We start from the raw sequence: 20664 nt of genomic DNA, 5'->3' as shown, positions 1-20664 counted from the left end.
GGAGAGACAGCCTTGATGCTGTGCCAGCACTGCTCAGCAGCAGCCAAAACACCGGTGTGTTACCAACACCTTTGTAGCTATCAATACAAAAGCACAGCGCTATGAGGGCTGCTGTGGGGAAAATGAACTTCATCTCAGCCAGACCCAATACAAGGTGTCTACAACTTTGCTAGTGGGCATAAAAAAATGCCATTATTATTTAAATACAAAGAGACAGAAACAGAGAGAAATTGACTTATTTTCTGAAGAATATGCAGTGGGTCAGCCAGAAATAGAAGCATTATATTTTAGATCTATGTTTTACCTCTTTCTTGGTGTTTTCACTGCTTTTAGTTCTAGTCTAGCAGCAGTTGATAAGTAGAATTTCTAGTATCACTTCTGTACTTTGCTTTATACCACTTGTAGTCAGAAAGCAGAGCTAGAAAAGCAGTGACCAGTCTGCTGGTATTGAACTTCAGATAAAGAAATGATGAGCAATGAGTGAGGGGTTTGAACTAAACTGAAAACAAGCCTTCCCTTTGGGATGGATCAGCTCAAATCTAACACCACTACACCCATACTTTCAGAGATGGGTGAAACTGGATTTAGAGAACAGACTCCTTTGAAGAGGTGGTTGAGCTCAGCAGTTGTGCCATTAATACTAGCTGGCAAACTAGCCCTCTCCTTGCAGCTTTATAAACAGAAAAATTGATTTCCCACAGGGCCAACTCTAAAGATAAGCCAAAAATCAAGGGTGACTGCTTGGTCCATGGGTCTGGAAATTCAAGAAGCTCATCCTGGAATCACAGAAAAACTTGTGGGAGCAAACTGTACTTCACAAAGTTTCAGCCATTCCTGCTCATGCTAAATTTATCACTGTGTTTAGACCCCAAAGGTTATTCCTGTAGCTGGGAAACCCTAATCCCACTTACCTACTTTTTGGCAAAAATGACCCTAGCTCTTCTCTGAAACCAATTCTGGTCTGAGGGAACTACACTGACTACAGGCCTTTTCAAGATGTATTTGAACATGTTTATGTAGCCTTAATCCAAAGCACATTCCCTCAATGCCAGCTTCACTGGTATCATTCAGGCTTCTGTATTACTTTTGGCTTATAAACACAGCAGGGATGTGACAGTAAAAAATAATATTTTTGAGTGTATGATCCCTTGTGGATAGCTTTCAGGTATCACAGGCTTTCACTTTGATCTATCAGAAGTTTGAGAACAAAGATGTGAAAAATACAACAAGAGATAAAGAGCAGCTTCACGTTGACCAGCAATGTTTAAATCTCTCTAGAGAAATCATGACATTAACATAATGTAATTAGCAAATTATTACTAGCAATGATGAAAGAGAGTAATGATCCAAAGCTGAAGTTTTGTTTGGATTAGTAGCAAAGACCATGGATCACTTTTAAACAACAGCAAGAAAATACTATTCTAAGCTATTTGATGTTATTTGGCATGCAAAACTTGTCTGGAAAGTCTCTAAGACATTCATATGGGGTTTCCTCTGCTTCCTGGTTGCAGACAGTCAGAAATATAAATAATGACAGAGCAGGACCCAAGTCCAAATGGGAACCCCAACCCCTTACCTGTCTCCACCAGGGAAATGCCCGCCCCTCCAACACCCAGATCCCGGCTTTGTACATCAGCCACTCTTTTGCACAGAAGAACACAGAACCAGGACTTAAAGGAAAACTTCTCCAAAGTTCATTAGACTCCTAAATACAAATCACTAGAGCAATCAGTACCATGGGTCAGAAATGTAATCCTGCAGCCAGAAGTCATCTGTAATCCATAACCTGGTATCCTAAAGAAACCAAAGCTTTCATGATCACACTATCAACTAGTCTGCCCCCTTTGAATCCATGGGATGATTTTAATGAGATAGTGGTCTTAAAAATACTGAGGTTGTACAAGTAATGTGAAATTGACTGGAAGGAGGGAGAGAAGATCTGTATGAACTTCCTCACTGAAGGAAAGCTGTAAGAACAAAAAAGGTAATTATTGTTCCTGAGCTGCCATGTGCCCAGTGACTTTCCACATTGCAGTCAGTAACTGGGGCTCCTGGACATACCACAGGAGAAGGAGTCCAGTACTAAGGTGGTTGTGGAGAGGGGAGCCGTTTGGGTATGGAACACAGAATTCATTAGCTTCACAGCTCAAAGAACAGTTTGTTGTTTGATTTTTGTTGCTGTTTTCACTCTTTTGTTTTTAAACAGGGAGGAGTAAAAACACTAGAGCCCAACAACTCCTGAACTCAGCCATCTTAATCTCTGGAGGGCATTAAGTTGTACAGGCACTGACCCCATGTTGAGTGGCTGGAGCCAAGACACAGTGGTTAGTCTTGTAACCACACAGGGATATGAAATGAAACTTTATTGCACACATGATTTAGCCCTACAGACTTCAGGCATTAGCTTGCTTCATGCTCAGCAGCCATTATTCCCTGCTGTTCCTGCACAGAGAAGTGGCTCCCTGCATTCTCTCCCTATCTCTTCCTCCTTTGCCTCTCTAGATTTGGCTGAAAGGAGAGATTCAGCCACTGTCAAGAGGGCTGAAGACTGATCATCCCAACTGCCTCAGCCTCCCACCTTTGGGAAGGGGCAAAGCTGGCAACTGGTGTGGGGAAGTCAAGGTTGTCGTCTCAACCCACAAAGAACAAGTGGTTCAAACACTGTGCCAGGGGAGAAGAGGAGATGCTGAGAGTAATTACCAGGTGTTGTTACTTCCAACAGCACCTCAAATGGATGGTCAGGGCTGAAGCTTGAAGGCCTACAAGCAGGGCTAGGAGGCCACCATACAATCCCAGAGTCTTCTAGAGGATAGACTACACTTTTTTTCCAGTGCTTCGGAGGAGAATTTCTGAGGATAACTTGAGGGAAGGGAGCTAGAGGGGGCCAGATCTGGTGTCAAGATACTGAGAGAAGAAGGAGGAGAGTGCTGTTTCAGCTGTGGGTTTACACTATACTGACCCTTCCCCTCAGATCCTCTGCACCAGACCTGATAGATGTCTCGAAGAGTAGTACATTGAAAGATAGAATGGATAACAAGTAATGTGTTTCTTGTGAGATGGATGGATATGCAAAGTAGATGGATAGATGTGCTCAAGGAATGCCGAACAACTAGACTTGTGGGAAGAAAAAAAGAGAAAAAAAAGAGAAAATCATATGGAGAATAATTTTTAGGATTTTCCTGTGATAATGTAATTTTATAGGGCAGGTCAGCAGTTTAAAGAGTGTTTTTTCAGTCACTGAATTTCTTAAATGCCTGTAGTGAAACATATGGATTTGTCAGAAGCGCTTGGAAAGGGAATGACAAGTTCCAGGTAAATGGCAGCAAAACAAAAAGCAATATAAAATATTGTCAGACCACCTGTCATACCCCTCCTCACAAAAAGCCACTCAATAGGCTTTCATAGCTGCTCAGGCTATTGGTGTCTATAACACAGAAACGTCTCATTGCTCTACCTAGCTAAAGTGTGGGGTTCAGATCAATTTAGTTGTTGCAAAGAAGAAAGACTGTAACTTTTCAGTCCAGCCCTTAAATTCCATTTTTTCCCCTGATTTTTAGTAGCATTTGTGAATACATAATCAGGGTGGGGATTTGAAAGTCACGACTTCATTTTTCTCACACTGTCTGGTCAGCTGATTCCTTCTCTCTGCTTCAGAGGTAACCCAAAGCAGAGCAGGAAGGGAGGCAAGGGAGGAAGGCAGCCCACCTGCAGAGTAAACACACCAAAATACATACACCCTGTGGAGATCTGAGGCAGACACCACCACCACCCTGCCCCCCCCCCCCCAAGAGTATTCTAATTCTACATCCAGATTAAAGAGACTAAAAGACATCTGAAAAATTACATATCTTTAAATGCCATAGCAACTGTTTTATCGCTAAAAGCCTCTTTATGGGAAACAAAGGACCTCCTTAGCTGGCATTTGGTTAATGCACTGTGAGAGTACAGGACTTGCTACACATGGGAGGGAAAGCAACTCTTTTCGGCGTGGTGATAAAGTCTCCAATTTCCCCAATGGTAACACTTGGGCTTTTCAAGGAAATTTCTTCCAAACACATTTTGTATTTTATATTATGATTGGTTACACTTTTTATTGCAAAGGGATTTACTTATATTACAGTTAGATCCAGGATGCAACAAAAGGAGCAATACAAATTACCTGAAGCATTTGGATACTTAAATTGTACTGCTTGTGCTTTATCAAATAAGGTAACAGTGTTCAAACATATCACAGTTGCTGTCTTGTCTAACATTTTGTTCCAGTTAATGTGTCTGCAGTTATGCCCAAATTCAAAATAGTATATGCTAAAGCACCAGGCAAATTTCTTACAACCTTGCACATCAAGTGGATGCAGAAATAGCATTTAGGTCCCTTTTATTGTTCACGCAGGAAGAGGAGCTCTCTATGTAAGACACAGATTTCTGGAGGGAATGGAAAAGGATCATTCTGCTTCTTCAAAATCTGACTTGCTCTTGAAGCAGAAAAATCCTGGGGTAGGTCAGTACATAGACATTATCAGCCACCAAGCATAGCACTATGCAAGCAAAAGACTTTACTAGATTACGGCTGGGTACGTAGTATCTACTGCTATTAACTTATATTCAGATTTTGTTATTTGCTAGCAAGTTTGCAGGTATGAATTTGTGTAGACCATTAAGAAGTTGCAAATGCATTTTCTTGCAACATATGAATTTATACAGATACACATACTGGAGTTGTGGAAAAACAATTTATTTACGCACTGCAGTTCCTTAATGTGTAATGATGGCAGTTAAAAGTTTAGCTACATATTTGGCTTCTCCTTTAGGGACAGAAAAGGAGCCTCATCTGATGGGGATGGAGTCCTCACAGTCTTCTGTTCATGGACTCGTGTCAACTACAGCAATTCTGCAGTGTTTTCAGAAGGCCCAGCTGAAATTTGAACTGTTGCAGTTTGCCCCTTTAGGTGTAGTGAATATAAGACATCAAATAGGATTTATAAAAAGGCTATTGTTGAATCTTGGTAGTAAAACCAAGAGAAATCCATGTCCTGATGTTGCCAAGAAGTGTCTCCTACTCCAGCCATTCAACATCTTCCCTCTAAGCTAAGGTGAACCTTTTCCCCTTCCCCCATCTTCTTATCAAAGGCATCTGTTCTTTTCCTGGGCTTGTGTGGTCAATGTTAGCCTAAAAACAAGTTAGTGATCTTAATTTTAGTACAGAATACACCAAAACCAGTTTATTTGAGGAACAAAAGACATCAGGAGGATGGTTCTCCCACTGCCTTCCTATAAGAAAACTCAAAACAGTGAGTGACCTTCTCAGAACAATATGCAGCACCTCCAAATCATCATTTACAGTTGGGTAATCCCTCAAGCCCCCTATGCAAGGTACTGCATATCTCTTAGGGAGAGCAATACCTGTTCCAAATGGTTTACAATTCAAGAGAAGGGACTACATGTAGGAGGACAAACAGAAAATTAGGCAGTCCAAGTATAATCTTATGGGCATGGACAACACAGACAAGTGGAGATGATCACAGCAACATGTCTTGTTGGGAAGTTTATGTGTCAGAGTTTCCCACAGAACAGTCTTGAGTTCTGTTAAATATTAGTTGCATGTGGCGTTTGACAGTAAGAATGTTGCAAGATACAGGAATGCAAGATTACTTATTTTTTCTCCCAAAATGAACAAAAGCCCTTTTTTTTCAGGGAAGGTATTCTGAAATACTTGCCAAAACTCTACATATGTGATGATTTTGTGTAACAAATGAGTAGATTTGTTTAAATATTCTTCACAACTAAACAGATTAGTCCTGAAAGCACTTCCATATCCATTGAATTAGCCCTACACCTCACATCCCTACAGGGCATTCCTTAATGAATTCTCTGTCCAGTAAGATACTTGTCCTTTAATGATTTGGCACATGAACCTCTCTTAGAGGTCCAGACCTCCCTGGCAATCTGGAGGACATCCAGACTCCTATTCCAATGCAATGATTGCTAGCAGAAGAAAAATCATGGATTAACATAAGTGACGTCATCTAATCTGATGTCATCAAAAATGCCACTGTGCATAAACAATGTGGCTGAGGAGAGCAGAGAGGGTTTTTGAAAAGTGATCCAGCAGTCAGAGAATTTGGATTCTAGTGCTAGGTTGCACAGCTGTTACGATACGGACATTCATCCATTTGCCCACAGCTCTCTAGTCTATTCCTCCTTCTGAAACAGGAGAATTCTGTACAAACTCTGCAGCTATTTTCCCTCTTAATTGAGTTAGAACATAGTCATTCAGTCACCCTTTTTTCTAGGCTATAAAGGTGAGCTGGTACAACTTGTGACCATGCAGTCTTTCTTCTCAGGATAAAACTTCCACCCATAGGCAGGGGAATTACGCTGGCTGAGAACAGCTCTTCTGCACTCAACAGTCAGTGGCCATTGATACAGTAGTGACAGAGCAGTTTACATTAGTTAAGATGTTCAGCCTAGTCTGTTCCTACATCTAAGCCAAGTCCACTGAGAGTAATGCTTTTTAGCTCAGGTATGCAGTTTCTGAAGCATTTGGACATGCTTCAGCAAATCCATGCATCTATGGGTGGTTTTTTTGCAGGTGGGCAGGTATCACATCCATGTATCTTTAAAAGGCAGGGCATAGTAGCCAACTTCTGAGTGAAGTAAGAAGAAGAAGAACATATGACCAGTGCTCTCACTTCGGGTATTTCAATGTATTATTTGGGTGCTGTTGTAGGAATTGCAGGGAAGGTCAAACTGCCAAGGGACATACATAAGAGCTTTGGAAGGAAGGCAAGTTGGACAAAATCAGAGGCCTACAGAGTCAGGTCTGAAGCTGGGGAAGTTCTATCATGTTGGCAGAGATTACTTCAGTGACAAGCATTTCTAGAATGACTTCCCTGTTTTTTAAAAAAGTGGTGTGTAATGTGGCTGACTCCAAGTCAATTCTCAGGAAGCCTTCAGAGCTGTGTCCTTCATTAATGCTACTGCTCTTCCAATTATTTTTTTTCCTTAACCTCTAAGACTTAGAAATAGATTACAGTGTTTAAAATCCTTCTTAGTATAGAACCACAAGGGAAGATAAATTCCCATCCTCTTGAGCAAAAGTTACTCATCTTGTCTCTCAGAAGCAGGCTGTTTTGGGACAGAAACACCAACTGCAACCCTAGAGGTACGAGTTCTGGGTGACTGAGAATGCAGAGTCAGAATAAAACCACCTACATACAGCATTAATGGCAGATTTTTCCCTGGGATACTCACCCCAAAGCCATTACAGACCTTACAAGCACATGGCCACTCTATTCTAAGGCCTAGGCTCTTCTAAAGTGTGTTTCTATTCTCTTGCTATTCTTCATTGCTTCTAACTTTGTACTGAAGAGCCACACATTGCATATTCCCAGAATAAGATGACAACAGGGAGGCAGTCTCAAGCCACATGGCACTTGTGGGGGCTGCCAAGCCAGATGAAATTTGCTGAAGACATTTTTATAATGGTGTCTTATAACTGAAGTGTTTCATTGAAAAGCAGTTATCCTGTGAGATAAAGCAAGATCTTGGTGTACTGAAGTCTAAGGCAGAACTACATTTACTTCAAGAGGTCGCAACTTTTTATGCCACGCATTTTCAGTACTTGTCATGTCTTCTTTGCTTTTTTTCAGTGATTTCATCAAGATCTTGTGATGTTCCCACTTTCAAGGAAAACCATGAAGCTTGGAAGTTTTTTGAAGGTAAAGATGCATCTAACTGCTACTGGTCCTATATAAGATATTAGTTAAGTCTAATGCTACAGGACAACTAAATCCCTGATTGCCCCAATCAGGAGCAGTTTTTCTAGTTCCTGTGCAAACTCAGGCCTTGCCTGAGAAACCATCCCACAGAGTATAAGGGGTCTTGGAGAAAAGAGAATGGAAGGCACCAGGTGAGTTTCTCATGTATTTGTTATGGTCAATGGGAAAATAACCTATGCCTGGCTAATCACACAATGTAAATGCAGACCCTTATCCAGGAAGGTGTTGAGCATGTCTGAAGAGGTACCAAGCACTCTATGCTCCCACTAACCTTAGAAACTGCTGACCTAACATGCTCTGCACTGCAAGAGCAGCTTAAAGCACCCTTAAGTTTCAAGGCAAGCAGTATTTTCTGTGTAGATTAGTGGACAACTGTTCCAGGAGACTGAAATTCAGAGTTTGCACAGTTGGGATTCCCTCCTCCTCCAACCCCAACCTGGAGCACCAGTGAAGCACCACTGTGGCATTTGTAGCTGCTGCATTGCCTGCCAAGCAGGAGTACTTGCTTGCAGGATGGCTTTGATTCTGTGGGGAGTGTTGCTGTTCAAACCACAATTTACAAACTATATTGTTGTAGTGTGTAAGGGGAACAAAGCACAAAACTTCAGGTCAGGGGTCTAGTTCCAGCAATGCTATTTTCTACAAGAACACTTGACCTCTGAGGCTTAGTTTCGTCTCTGTGAAGCAGGAAAGAAGCCAATATACCTCCCTAAGGACATTTCAAGACATTAATGGGTAGAGCATCCTTAAAGTACTCTATTTAGAGTTCTAGTAAAAGCAGAAATAAGTCATTAAAGATTTCTTCTCCTGAACAAAATACTCCATCTTGATCTGCCATGGTACAGCTCCTGTCAGCTCCACTGGGAATGTGCTACAGCACCTGAATGAAAGCCATAAAGGGAGACTGAGGCTGTAGATTGAAAAAGAAAAAAAAAACACCACAAAAATTTCAAGCCAGTGCTGCCTCCAGAAGAAACAATCGCAGATTTTCTTCCTTTTTCCTCAGCCAGTCAGCAGTCCCCCCACCGCCACTTTTCTTGTTTGCTTGTTTTAAAAAAATGTACAGCTGTTTGAACTGGGTTATAATCCAACTGAAGTCCTTTTGGTTTTTTGTTTGCCACATGAAAAAAAAAAAAAAAAGGAAAGAAAACCACCCAAACCAGCCTTTTTCTCCCTCCTGAAAGCAAGCTCTCTTAGGTGTAGTTACACCTGTTTGCATTTATGAAGACTTCAACCAAATTTTAAACTGAACAGGGTAGTATATGAAAGTTTCAAGGGGGTTAAATTACTTCTGAACTGTTACCCTAAATCTTTTGGGCTGGGATCCATTTAGATTTTGTAGATGTAACTTTTTTCTATCCTGTAAACATGAAGCATACAGCTGCAACACTGACCATCATATATGCTTGGCTTTCAGATCTGTACGTGTATGCAGTGTTTGTGTGTTCAATAGGAATCATCAGCGTCCTCCTTTTTACACTGGTCATTCTTTGTCAGTCACTTCTGAACAAGAGGAGATCCACAGGTGAGTGAAATGTCATTCTTGCTGACTTCAAGGCCCTTACTGAAGAGGGAGAGGGGGAAGAAGGAGAATGTAGAAAAAGCAGGAAAGAGAAAGATCTCCTTGCCTTGGTTTTAATAAAAACTAACCAAATATTGGTAGAAAAAAACATTTCTGCCAGCAAAACTAGAACAAAGGCATTTTACTCCCTTTGGATAGCTATTTCATTTTAAATTTGCTTTGGACTTTTCAGAATCTTTCAGCTTTGCATAAACATAAATTGAAGGTTGTTGGAACTTCTTTCAAAGAAAACTAAGAGCTGTATCATTAGATTGCATTCTGATCAGATCTAGCTAAAATTTTGCATGAGTAACATTTCTGCAGATGTTTAGAGGGTTTTCAAAGCTGTCTTATTCTGTTCTATTTTCTTCTCCCTTCCTGACTAGCTGTCAATATTCTTGGGAATATGGGGGTTTTTATTAGCACTCTCTTGTTTGTAGCATTCTTTGAAACCAAAGCATCATTGCATCATTCAGATCTGCCTTTTCATAATAATCTTTCAAGATCAAGGATTACTGTTCCATTCTTTTCCTCAGAGAGAGTTTATCAAAGAGGTTACATCTGCATGAAAGCAGCCCTGTTGTAATCAAAAGTGCTATTTAGGATCTGTGGAGTTGCCAGTGCAGGCTCTACTTTCATTTTGGTTGAAGAGTGGTTTATTTGGAGACCTCACTCAAGCTGTGAGGATGATACCAGCATGCTTAGCAGCCACCATGTTAGTAGGAGAGCATGAGGACCGTCTCTGAACAGAAGCTTTCAAAAAGAGCTTGGTTAGTGATTTGTCCTGTTGGTGACAGGAGAGAATCGTGACTTTGCTGCCTCTTCAGCACTACACACATACCAGGAAGGAATGAGTGACTCAGATACACAAGGGAGAAGACATGTAAACTAAAAATAGGTGTATACAGAAGTCCTTGCCTGAACACAAACACATTTCAGGCTGCAGTTCTGTCTTGATGGTAGTGCACACGGTAGAGTAACTCTGATGCTAACTGAACTCAACAACTCTGCTTGCCAAGCGGAAGGAGCAAGATCAATGTTATTCTTCCTACCCTGTTAAGTGATGACAAAGGTTTTGTGCCAAGGGAGTACCCACACTTAAGTATGTTGGTCATGGTGAGTCACCCTGAAGCCACAAGCACTAGACACACTGAAGTATCCTGGTTTTTCTCGGTCAGACATTGGGCTAGATTTTACTTCTGTTTTTGTTGATTTACACTGGTATAAGCATACATGCAGCTTGGAGAAAAAGTCTCTTTACATTGAACCAACACCAATTAAATATAGAAATAATATAGAATACAATATAGAAACAGTAATTACAACAGAGAAAAAGTAATTTCTTCTGAGCTGCTAAATCCTTTCTTCACTACCCTAATATCTGAATAATTGCAGGCTTCACCAAATTTTTATTTAGATTTTTAACATTATCCAGTAAACACTGGCAGCATTAAACTTATAGATTCAATGGAAATATAACAGAATAAAGCTTAGCAGACAGGCACTCAGTATACTACGATAAGATTTTTAGGCAAGTCTTTCAGCTAGGACCACCTGATCAAAGTATTTTCCAGAGCATCCAGTCAAGCATCAGGGAATTAAAATTTCTGAAGCAGCAGTGGAAGAAGCATCAGTGACAGACACAGTCTCCACCAGCCCCATATTGCTTTTTCTCCCCATAGCCTCTGGGCCATGGCAGAAAGCTCAGCCCTGAACTTCTGCCCCAAGGAGCTGCAGTTCCCTGGGAGGTGCTGTTTCCACCCAGCCATATGGACATGGGGCACAGAGAGCCCCCTTCTCCCTCAACATTCATCTACCCTCTCTAGAGGCATCTTCCAGAGGTTACGGTCTGACCACAAGATACCTACCCTGTCAGCCAACAGCAGTGCTCTCTCCTTCAGACTGTTAGAATAAGGCATCCTTCCTCAAAAAGCATTATCTCACCTCCTCTCCATAGTCATCACTCTGTACCTCCATCCTGGGCTGGACTAGGTAGCTGCTAGTATTCATGTGAAAAGAGCCTGCAGTGAAATCATGAAGTCCATCCTTCCTTGAGAAAAGGAGAAAAGACAGGAACAGCAAAGCAATCCTCCCTCTGCATCTCCCCAAGCCTCCCAGCACAGCCTTCTTCCACCTTCAGTGAGGTGGTTGCCACGTCATCTTCCTCAGAGGCCCTCCAAGAGAAGCCTAGCTCTGCTCTTCCCCTTGAGACCAGGTCACAGGCCCAGGACAAACAAAACTATCTCTTTACTTTACCTTACCTTACCTTGCTGGGTAAATATCCATCAGGGCTCCTCCCTGAACCTCTCCAGCCACCCCACCCCTGTCAGAGACACCAACAACTCCCTTCACTCTCCCACCACTCCAGCTTCCTCCCCCAGTTCTTCAGCTCTAACACAAGGAGGATAATCTGCCCTGCCCTGCCCTGCTCCACCTGCCACGTACAGGGAGTGGAGGCAGCCACCCAAGTGAGCACAGGGAGAAGAGGGAGGGAAAACTCTGCCCAGCCCTCTACAAGAACAGCTCAGCCTGGGACAAAGAGCAACTCATGCCTGAACTAAAAGTTGGGATTTGCAGTAGATGATGCTGGAGATGATCTGTCTGGAGTGCTTGTCTGTGAAACCTGAGCAGATCCTGGCTCACCTCAGCACTCTGACATGAGAAGGGTAATACTGAACCCGGTTCCTCACCAAAGATGTCCCTCAGTTTGATTGGATTGGCCCTGCAGCTGGGGCTGGCCCATAGCACAGGGCAACTATGGGATGCTGTGGGAAGCAGCAATGGTTGCAGCTGGCAACCCCTCTGTGGTTTTGGTAGAAGCCTATGCCCATTTGCTACAGGAGTGGTTGCTCTTCCCAAACCCTGGTTCAAAGGCTTGAAGTATTGTAGGGCAAACCAAAATAATACATACCTAGAGATGCTCAAAAGCATGTCAACAGTGTACATAAACATCTTTTTACTTCTGAAGGGTCAGGCCTACTGTTCTCCTGTACATCTGAAAAAGGCCAGACAGATAGATTGATGCACTGTCTTGGCTGGCTTAGACATGGGCCCTGTGTTAGCCCCAGTTCCTAGTGCTCTCAGCTCCCCTTTCCTTAGGACTAAAATGCAACCCCTAGGAGCTGTGTAGCTTCCTTAGAATGGGAGAATTTAGGTAAGACCCAATATGAAAACTTTACTGTAGAGAGGGGCATAGTCATGTAAGTGCACTGTTGTCTGGTTTTCATGGCTTTTTAAAGAATGGAGAACATGAAGCGAGGGGTGTGTCTGTGTTGTATTCCACTTCATGTCATGGCCCAGGGATGCACCCTCTTTTCCTTCTGAGAAATAAATTGGCAGTAGGTCAACCAGAAGAGCTAGAGCCTCTCCTCCTGCCTGCATGTCTCCACACTCAGCACGTGGCATAGCTTGGGCAGAGCACAGAAGCCACTAAGCCACAAAAGAGCATCTTAATAACCCTGGCTCCTAAAAGGCTGCAGTGGGGGAGCTGTCCTTGCTCAGGACTACTGATTCAAAGGAATACAAAGCAGAGGATTTCTACAGCTCACACACACAGCTGTCAGAGACAGGATAGTGACTGGACTGTACCTCTGATCTGATCCCAGGAGGCAATCTCTTTATGCCACAATCTAGGTTGCATTAGGAACAGCAGTGGCTCCTGTGGGTGAATGGTTTATTTCAGGCTTCTGGAAATAAATAGAGGCACCACAAGGGAAATAAAAGTCTTCAAAGTAAAATTACTGGCCTGCTGTGATTTTCCTTAGCAAGCTGTCTTTTGGCTGGGCTGACCACTGGAATGTGTGTTGCCCGGCACTTCCACAGCAGATTTTTGGTGTTGTTTGATACATTCCCCTCTCCCAAGCCTAGCCATACCTTTGGTTCAGACTACAATTTAATGCACAGTATAATGTATGGTGATGATTAGCAGCTCTGCCAGTGTAGCAACCTGGCAGCTCCACAGTCTCAGCAACACAGGTCTAGCTGCAGTGCCCATTTGTAACTCATACTCTGTGTTGGTGTGAAGCCACATTTTCTTTCTTTCTTTTTTTTTTTTTTTTTCTTTAACAGTGAAGCACTACCTGGTGAAATGCCCCCAGAACAGGTAGGAGATTACACTTCTCTTTACTATAATCCAAGGCACCAGTTCTGGTTTTGTTTTCCTATGTATGCTGAAGAAGATGAGTAATGTTTTCCAAAACGCCTACAGGAGGATAAAGAGTCCCGGGTTCATGACTCATGAACATGCCTGCAAGCTAACATCTACTCTGCATGGTAATGGAGATCTACCTGGGTATCTAGCTGTAGGTCCTGCAGGTGCTTCAGTGACAAACCTCTCCTTGAGGGTCTAAATTGCTTTCTGGAGAAGCCTCCTTTCATCCTGTGTGGCTTTCTAGTGTTTCCCAACAGCTCACCAGATGGTAATGACTTAAACCATCCATGTACATAGAACAAACCACAATGTTACCCAATGATTCCTGCACCCAGGAACAGGGGCTCAAAAGCAGATTTTCAAGGCCCCACAGTCTGTTCCCAGCTGAAGACTCCCAAGCGGTGGGAAAAATTCTACTTCTGCTGCAGTCATTAATCACTGTCCCTTTAAATACCAACTGCCAAAGGTTTTTTATTTTGTGGTGCTCTAAAACTGATTTCCATCATATGATTTTCCTGAGATATAAATTTTGCTGGAACTGCAAAAAAAGATGACAGAAGTATTTTACAAACAAATAAGATTAAAGAGGGATGCCTCATAACAACACAGAAGAACAGCTGTTTCCCAGTTTTCAGTGACATAAAACATGTGGTTTTAGTCTTGTAGTTTAAATCCAGTATCACTTGGTATCACAGATACTGTTTCTCTTAGTATCTTTTTAGATACTATGAGATTCAATGCCAAGTGTAGCATACCCTAGATCCTCAAATAGTGTAATTTTTACTGCATTCTCATGGGATTATCACTGTATTCAATCTAACCGACACTCGGATGTAAGTGAAATCACAATAAAGCAACAGAGAGTTCAGGAGAGGCCAGTACAAACCAAAACTTTCATATTATTTGTGGAAAGATCTTTGTTCTGTGACCCTGACCAGCCATTGCATCACACCAGATATTTACAGAGACAGCTCAGCAGTTTTCATTTTTCCCTGGATGTTTTCTCTTTCCCCTTCTTTATTGGTTGCTGGGACAAAGTTGGATTTACAAAAACAAAAAAAAAGAAGGGGGAGGGGGAGGAAATCAAAGTAGTTTGGTAGAGAACACAAGAGGAATAAAATGAGACCCAATTGAAAAGATGACTGAAAAAACGGAGCATGGCAGTCAGATAAAAAGACTCATACTACAGAATCTGCCTTTCTGGAAGTAGATGATGTGGTAGTGATACTACTGCAAACACTAAACTTAGGAGGCTGAATAGCAGGGAGAAAACAAGCCAACATGATTTTTTCACTGTAAAACAGAGTCTCTGGACGCAAAAGAAATGTGTGACTATTTATGGATAAAAATATGGTTTCATGTATTTCACTGTGACAAGATATGCTAATGAAAGCCTCGATCCCACAAATGTATGTCTAAAGTGCACTGACTTCAAAGCTTTAAAAGTAAATAGCTGTGAAAGTGCTACCAGTATCATCCTTTTTGTTATGTTTTGCACTTGGTACTGTTTATTTTCCACCCTCTGCTCAAAACACAAACCATTAATTCCTTTGAACTCATTTCTCTTCACCTGTACATTCCTTGTCTTGGAACTTAATTCAGAACATTTAGACCCAAAACCCAGTGTCTAAATCTCCATTAGACCAAACTGATGAACTAAATTGCATGAGATTCCTGCCAGTCAAAATGACTACGCTGTGCAAAATTCAGCCTTGATTAGAAAGGCTCAGCTCCAACTCCCTTAGTGATATTTCAAACTCAGGGCAGAATCCAGTTTCAAAATTACATTAATAGTCCAGTGTCTAAGAAATGTCTGTACTCCCACTGCAGTAATACCTAAGCATCTTGAAATATTTCATGTCTTGACATCATAATGGTGTTTTTACTTAATTGGAATTTGAAGCACAAAGGGCTAAGTGATTTGCCCCAGGTCTCACAAAATGGCCTTGGTAGAAAAGAAAATTAAATCCAGATTTCCTGAGAAGAACAAAGCAAATGTTTAGGTTTTGTTTTGCTGGTTGACCAATAATAAATTAAGGGAAAAAATGAGTTAACCAAAACCATTTCTTTCCCACATTTTAAAAATAAATACCTAAATAAAAACTACAGTTATTTTGGGTTTTCCAAACCACCTAATTCAATTTTCTGGGGTTTTCTTTTCTTTAAATATCCTCCTTATTATTATCTTCCTTGTTATTAGATCATTCTGTCAGTTTTCAGATCCAGAAACCCCCAGGAGGTGTAGTTTTGAAAATAAGAATTGCTTTTTTCTGTCTTTTATATTTGTTTTGGCCTAAACTCTCCAGTCCTTCAGTGGCTGCTCTTCTGGAGACAAACAATTTGAGGTGAAAAAACTGTTTACCTCAGAAAGCTGTCCATCTTGACATCTTGATTCCACAGTGGCAATCTAACATCATAGGAGCAAATTCTGGTAGACCGAACCAGAACCAAGTACTCAGTCCATCTCTGGCACCTTTTCACAAAGCTCCCTTATTTGGAAAATATCAAAGCAGCTCCCATCTCACTCAAGTGATTTTTTTGTCATCCCCTTGCAGATCTTTGACAAGAGGAAATAGCTGACTTAATTGACAACAGGAAAAGTCCCACATCCTTGACTCTAATAAGGATAGCAAAGCCAAAACTGTAGGATTTTACCAGCTCTTGGGACAGCCATGACCTCCAGGGAAACTGCTGTCCTGGTGCCATGATTGTTAGACACGTTCCACAGGTTTCTTCCCCAAACTCCTGTATTTTTCTTGCTCTCTAAAAACTCATTAGATCCTTCAAGAAATGCACAATGTGACACTGTTGAAATAGAAGTCAGGAGGCTGGAGTTGGAGCCGGAGATAAAAAACTAACTTTCCTTTTAGACATAGGAAAAGACAAGCTCACAAAGAGGCAGTGTTTCAGAGCCAAGGAGTCTTTTCTGAGCCTCCTTGTTTGGTTTGAAGAGCTCCGTTCTAAGATAGCAAGTACAGTTATTGTATTGCCCAGAATTAATTAACCCTGTATGGCCCTGGCATTTAAAAGAAAAGCGTAAACCACAAATACATTTCTCTGTAGCTTCACTTTTTCAGTGGCAAAGCAGGAATAATAGCTAATGCAATGAATTGACAGTAAGCCTTTTCATATATTGTGCTTGAAGTAGCTATATCAGAATAATAGTATCTTTAAACTACACATGTGCCTTAATGACCTTGGATTAGTAAAACCAAAAACCTTTAAAAAATCATTCTTGTCCCCTTTTTGGTATTCTTTGTTCTTTGCAGTTTGCTGTGTTTGGGCAATGGAGCCTGGCAGGACAGTTTCATTTCCTGCTGGTTTTAAACCATTTCATGTTTTGATTTTAATATAGAAACAAATGGTTGTGGGATAGGTTCACAATAGTGCAGGCAGACTTTGAAATTATTTTAATGCAATCCTCAGTTTACATAATTGATGTGATTTATTTATAAATCATGAAAAAATTTTACCTTTTAAACACTTTAAAAAGAGTTTAGCAGCAAACATATGTTTTGGACTGAGTGCATGGAACAGAACTCAGGAAAATCAGCAAACCAGAGTCTTTTTGTAATCCACGCAAGTGTAAATCCAGAGTAATTTTACCAATGATAGTGACATTCATTTGGATTTACAGCTGTGTAAAATTATAATATCCGTTATTTTGTTATTCTTGTGTGGGCAATAGCTGAAATATCTTAACTTTCATTAAGACTTTGGCCCAGTTTGAATATTTTATTCTATTAATATAAAGAGAATGTTTCATTATGCAAAAGAACCTGGAGAGGAACAGCAACTGGGGACAAATGATTTAAAATTAAGTGAAACCAGTGTCAGTGTTATGACTATGGAGACCCTGGTTGGATCCCATTGTGTGGTGTAACTCATCAGCACAGAACAGAAAGGTCCCCACAACCATACTGGGTTGCCCAGGGTGAGCCCATGGTCAGATGGATCTGAGCGGCAACTGCTTACCAAGTCATCTCCACCACCGTAGTCATCATAACTAACTGTTATACACTCTCGTCCCACCCCAGCTGTAAGTTAAAATTTCTTTCATTACCAGTTAAGCCAATACAATATTATTTCCCATTAGTTGCAAGCTAGGAGCACCTGCACAGTTACCACAGCTCAGCTGACACGTGGTGACACTGCTGCAACCTGACTGCATATCCAAGCCCTAAATACTCAAAGCAGGATTTACAACTCAGGCTTTTGAAGATGCTAAGGGTAAAAACCCCAGACTTAGAGGATGTTAAACTGAAATAGTGCAAACACAGAAACTTTATTGGACAGAAGTCTGTTTACAGTATAGCTTGTACTCTTCCTCATTCCTACTAGTGCTTTTTCAGCACAGATGTACTAGAGAATGCCCGAGTTTAGAGGTTGGGGCACAGCTTCTCCATTTTATACACACTGACCACCCTGGGTTCTTTTAAGAAGCTAGCTTTTTCAAATGTGGGTTTGTGAGCTGTCTGAAGATATGCTGCACGCCCTCCTGGCCTGCTGGCCCCTCAGCCAGTCTTAGCCCAGAAACTGCATCAAAGATTTTGCTTTGCTGTACACTTTCTGTGTGAGCTTATGCAAGTCACCTAAGCCGTTTGTGCCTCTGGCCCTTGAGGACAGTTGGGTACAAGCTCATCCTGGGTGCACCAGTGGGGTCATACATGTTTTTAAGGAATCGGTGCTATGGAACGAGTTTAACCTGACACTTTGCATTTTCTGCACCAGGACAGATCAGACTCATGAGTTTCTCAGCCAGACTGTAGGATTGAAAAAATACAAGACCCAGAGCATTTCCAACCCTTGTAGGAGGTTTTTCAGTATATCTCCAGGTCAAAATACAAGTTGTTGGGCAGGGACTCTCAAAAGTGGAAGGTGATGTGTTTGCATGAACTCACTGAGACAAACTGTCTTTCCCTCCATTGCCTTCACTTTTCCCTCACATATGGGCCTCTGATTTGCAGCTCCGGGGAGACAGTTACCAGTGTGACAAGCATGTCCCCTCTACAGCCCAAGAAGGTAAAGAAAAAGAAAGAGAAACTGGAGCAACCACCAGCCATCCCTGCAAAAGGTATGCAAACAGAGATGCAGAGGTATTTCAAATCTCGAGCACAACCATGGAGGGACAGCAGAGTGTGGGATGTCAGGACTCCTGCACTCTGCCACTGACTCTGCCTGTGAGAAGACCTGTGCTCGCTGCCGTCGGTGGGGGAAGAAATGGCCTGTGCCTGCTGCTGGGACCAGGGTCTCACCTCCCTGCAGCTTTAGCTATTGAAAAGCTAGTCACTGAGTTCAAGCAAGAGGTCTCAGCTCCAACTAATCAGAGGAGATACGGGAACCTCTGTAGCAATATTCATACTACTCAAAGACAAGATTAAATTTAGACAAGATGGAATTTCATGTTGGGGATAGACTGAGGGAAGCCAGCACATTGCACTCTTAAAATTGCAGGTGTACTTGAGAAGTCAAGCAAGATGAGCAGATAAAGATCAACCTCTTGGGGACCTCACTTTCGAATAGGATTTGCAATTGCCTCTGGGGTCAGTCTCACAAACTCTTGGGTGTACTTTCTGAGCCCTACTGCCAGTGCTAAGCCACTGGGAAAGAGGAGGGAAAGGACCTGAAGGTTTACTGTGGGTTAGATCACAAGTGATCAGTTCTCAAGGGGTATATTTGCTCTGGCTTCTGCACACAAACAGAATGTTTGCATATCATACTCTTTAATCTTATGAACTATTCTAATTCATAAGCCCTATACTTCACTGTAAAATATGTTGACTGAAGTAAGTTAAACTCTGGTATAAGTACATGAATTTGCTCCTAATCCACTATTAATCTGTAATTTATAAATTGCTAATGTATGTACTAAAAATGACAGTGAATGATGATAATATGAAATGATCCCTTAATATTTATTTCCATAGCTCCAATAGTCAATAATTTTCCTAAGCCCAAGCTCTTGAAACCTCAAAGAAAATTGACCCTGGTAAGTAATTTTGTATGACATTATTTTCTCCATATTCTTCTCTCTCAATACAGTTGTAATGTTGCCAGAACTCTAGGTTCAGAAACTATAAATTGGCTTAAAAATCATACAAGTCCTTTTTTTTAAGTAATACATTTTCAAGTGATGAATTAATTATCTTGGCTCTTTTCATTTTGAGCATTAGATTATACTGGATTATGTTTTCCAGCTTTCTAGCAGTCGTCGTGTCTACAAATTTAGCCTGTTCTTAAATGAAACCTGCTATTGATTCTCACATACTTCTGGCAGCTGATGCTTTAGAAAAAATACCGGTTACTGACAGAATCACAACCATACTGGTCACACTGCTTTTGAGACTTTTTAAGTCAGAAATGGGGAGCCTGATTCTGCCCTACAGTGGTGTAAGTCAGGAATAACTGAATTGCAGGAATAAAATGTATGTATATAACTCATATTAATGAAAACTCATGACAGTTTCTGTTGGATATGAGTTTCTGTTTGAAAAAAAACCTGCGGATATATGCCAGACAAATCAAATAGATGGAGAGATGTTTCTCTGCTTTAGTAGCAAAGCAGTCCCTGAACAAAACATCCAGGGGTAATAGAGACAGAGTTTTATACCAACTAACTTCAGCTGCCTATATAAAGAGGGTGGTCTGCTAGTCTCCCTACATAGTCAATAGAGAGATGAGTTAGAGTAGGAGCCTGATGCTTCTACTAATTCAGACTAGATGCTCTGAATTGCCTTTTGGGGATCCTTTCTCCCTTCTCTGTCAGTAGAGAGAGCCCAGAGTGACTAACCCCCTAACTTAGGTGAAGGTGGGTGCCTAGTTAGGCCATGTGAATAACCCAAATGCCTCTGTGATGGCTTCACTTTCAGATGAGGGTTAGAATTGGGAACCTTCCCACCAATTGTCAGTAAATAACCTCAGCCCTTTTAAGCATAGTCAGAGTACAACCCAGGATACCTGGGCATAATGCCAGGTGACTTCAGAACAGCTCAGCTAAAATCTTAGGTGATATTGCTGCTTGAGTATGGAGCTCACCTCTCCTCTTCTGGTCCTGCAGGGATTACACCTTGGCCAGGCTCTGCTCATACAGGTCAGGTTTCAGTAGAGGAAGAGGCAGAGTTTTAAAAGTCCATGAAAACAACCTTATATCCATGTAGGTAATTGCATCAGGCCAA

At 41.5% G+C, this 20664-nt stretch overlaps 1 protein-coding gene across 3 annotated transcripts in view; it reads left to right on the top strand.

The window, feature by feature from the left end:
- The window catches only part of VSTM4 (V-set and transmembrane domain containing 4), a 42865-nt gene that overhangs the window by 6777 nt on the left and 15424 nt on the right, over window positions 1-20664 (top strand). For all 3 annotated transcript variants that reach the window (XM_074874853.1, XM_074874854.1, XM_074874855.1), the window contains exons 3-7: window positions 7650-7718; window positions 9196-9303; window positions 13408-13441; window positions 18457-18563; window positions 19417-19478. In XM_074874853.1, the coding sequence (XP_074730954.1) occupies window positions 7650-7718; window positions 9196-9303; window positions 13408-13441; window positions 18457-18563; window positions 19417-19478 (380 nt within the window). The remainder of the gene's footprint in view (window positions 1-7649; window positions 7719-9195; window positions 9304-13407; window positions 13442-18456; window positions 18564-19416; window positions 19479-20664) is intronic.

Source organism: Strix uralensis, chromosome 7, assembly GCF_047716275.1.
Source record: "Strix uralensis isolate ZFMK-TIS-50842 chromosome 7, bStrUra1, whole genome shotgun sequence".
NCBI classification, from domain to species: Eukaryota; Metazoa; Chordata; class Aves; order Strigiformes; family Strigidae; genus Strix; species Strix uralensis.
The sequence above is the reverse complement of the archived record's forward strand: the minus strand, read 5'-3'. Positions and strand labels throughout refer to the sequence as shown.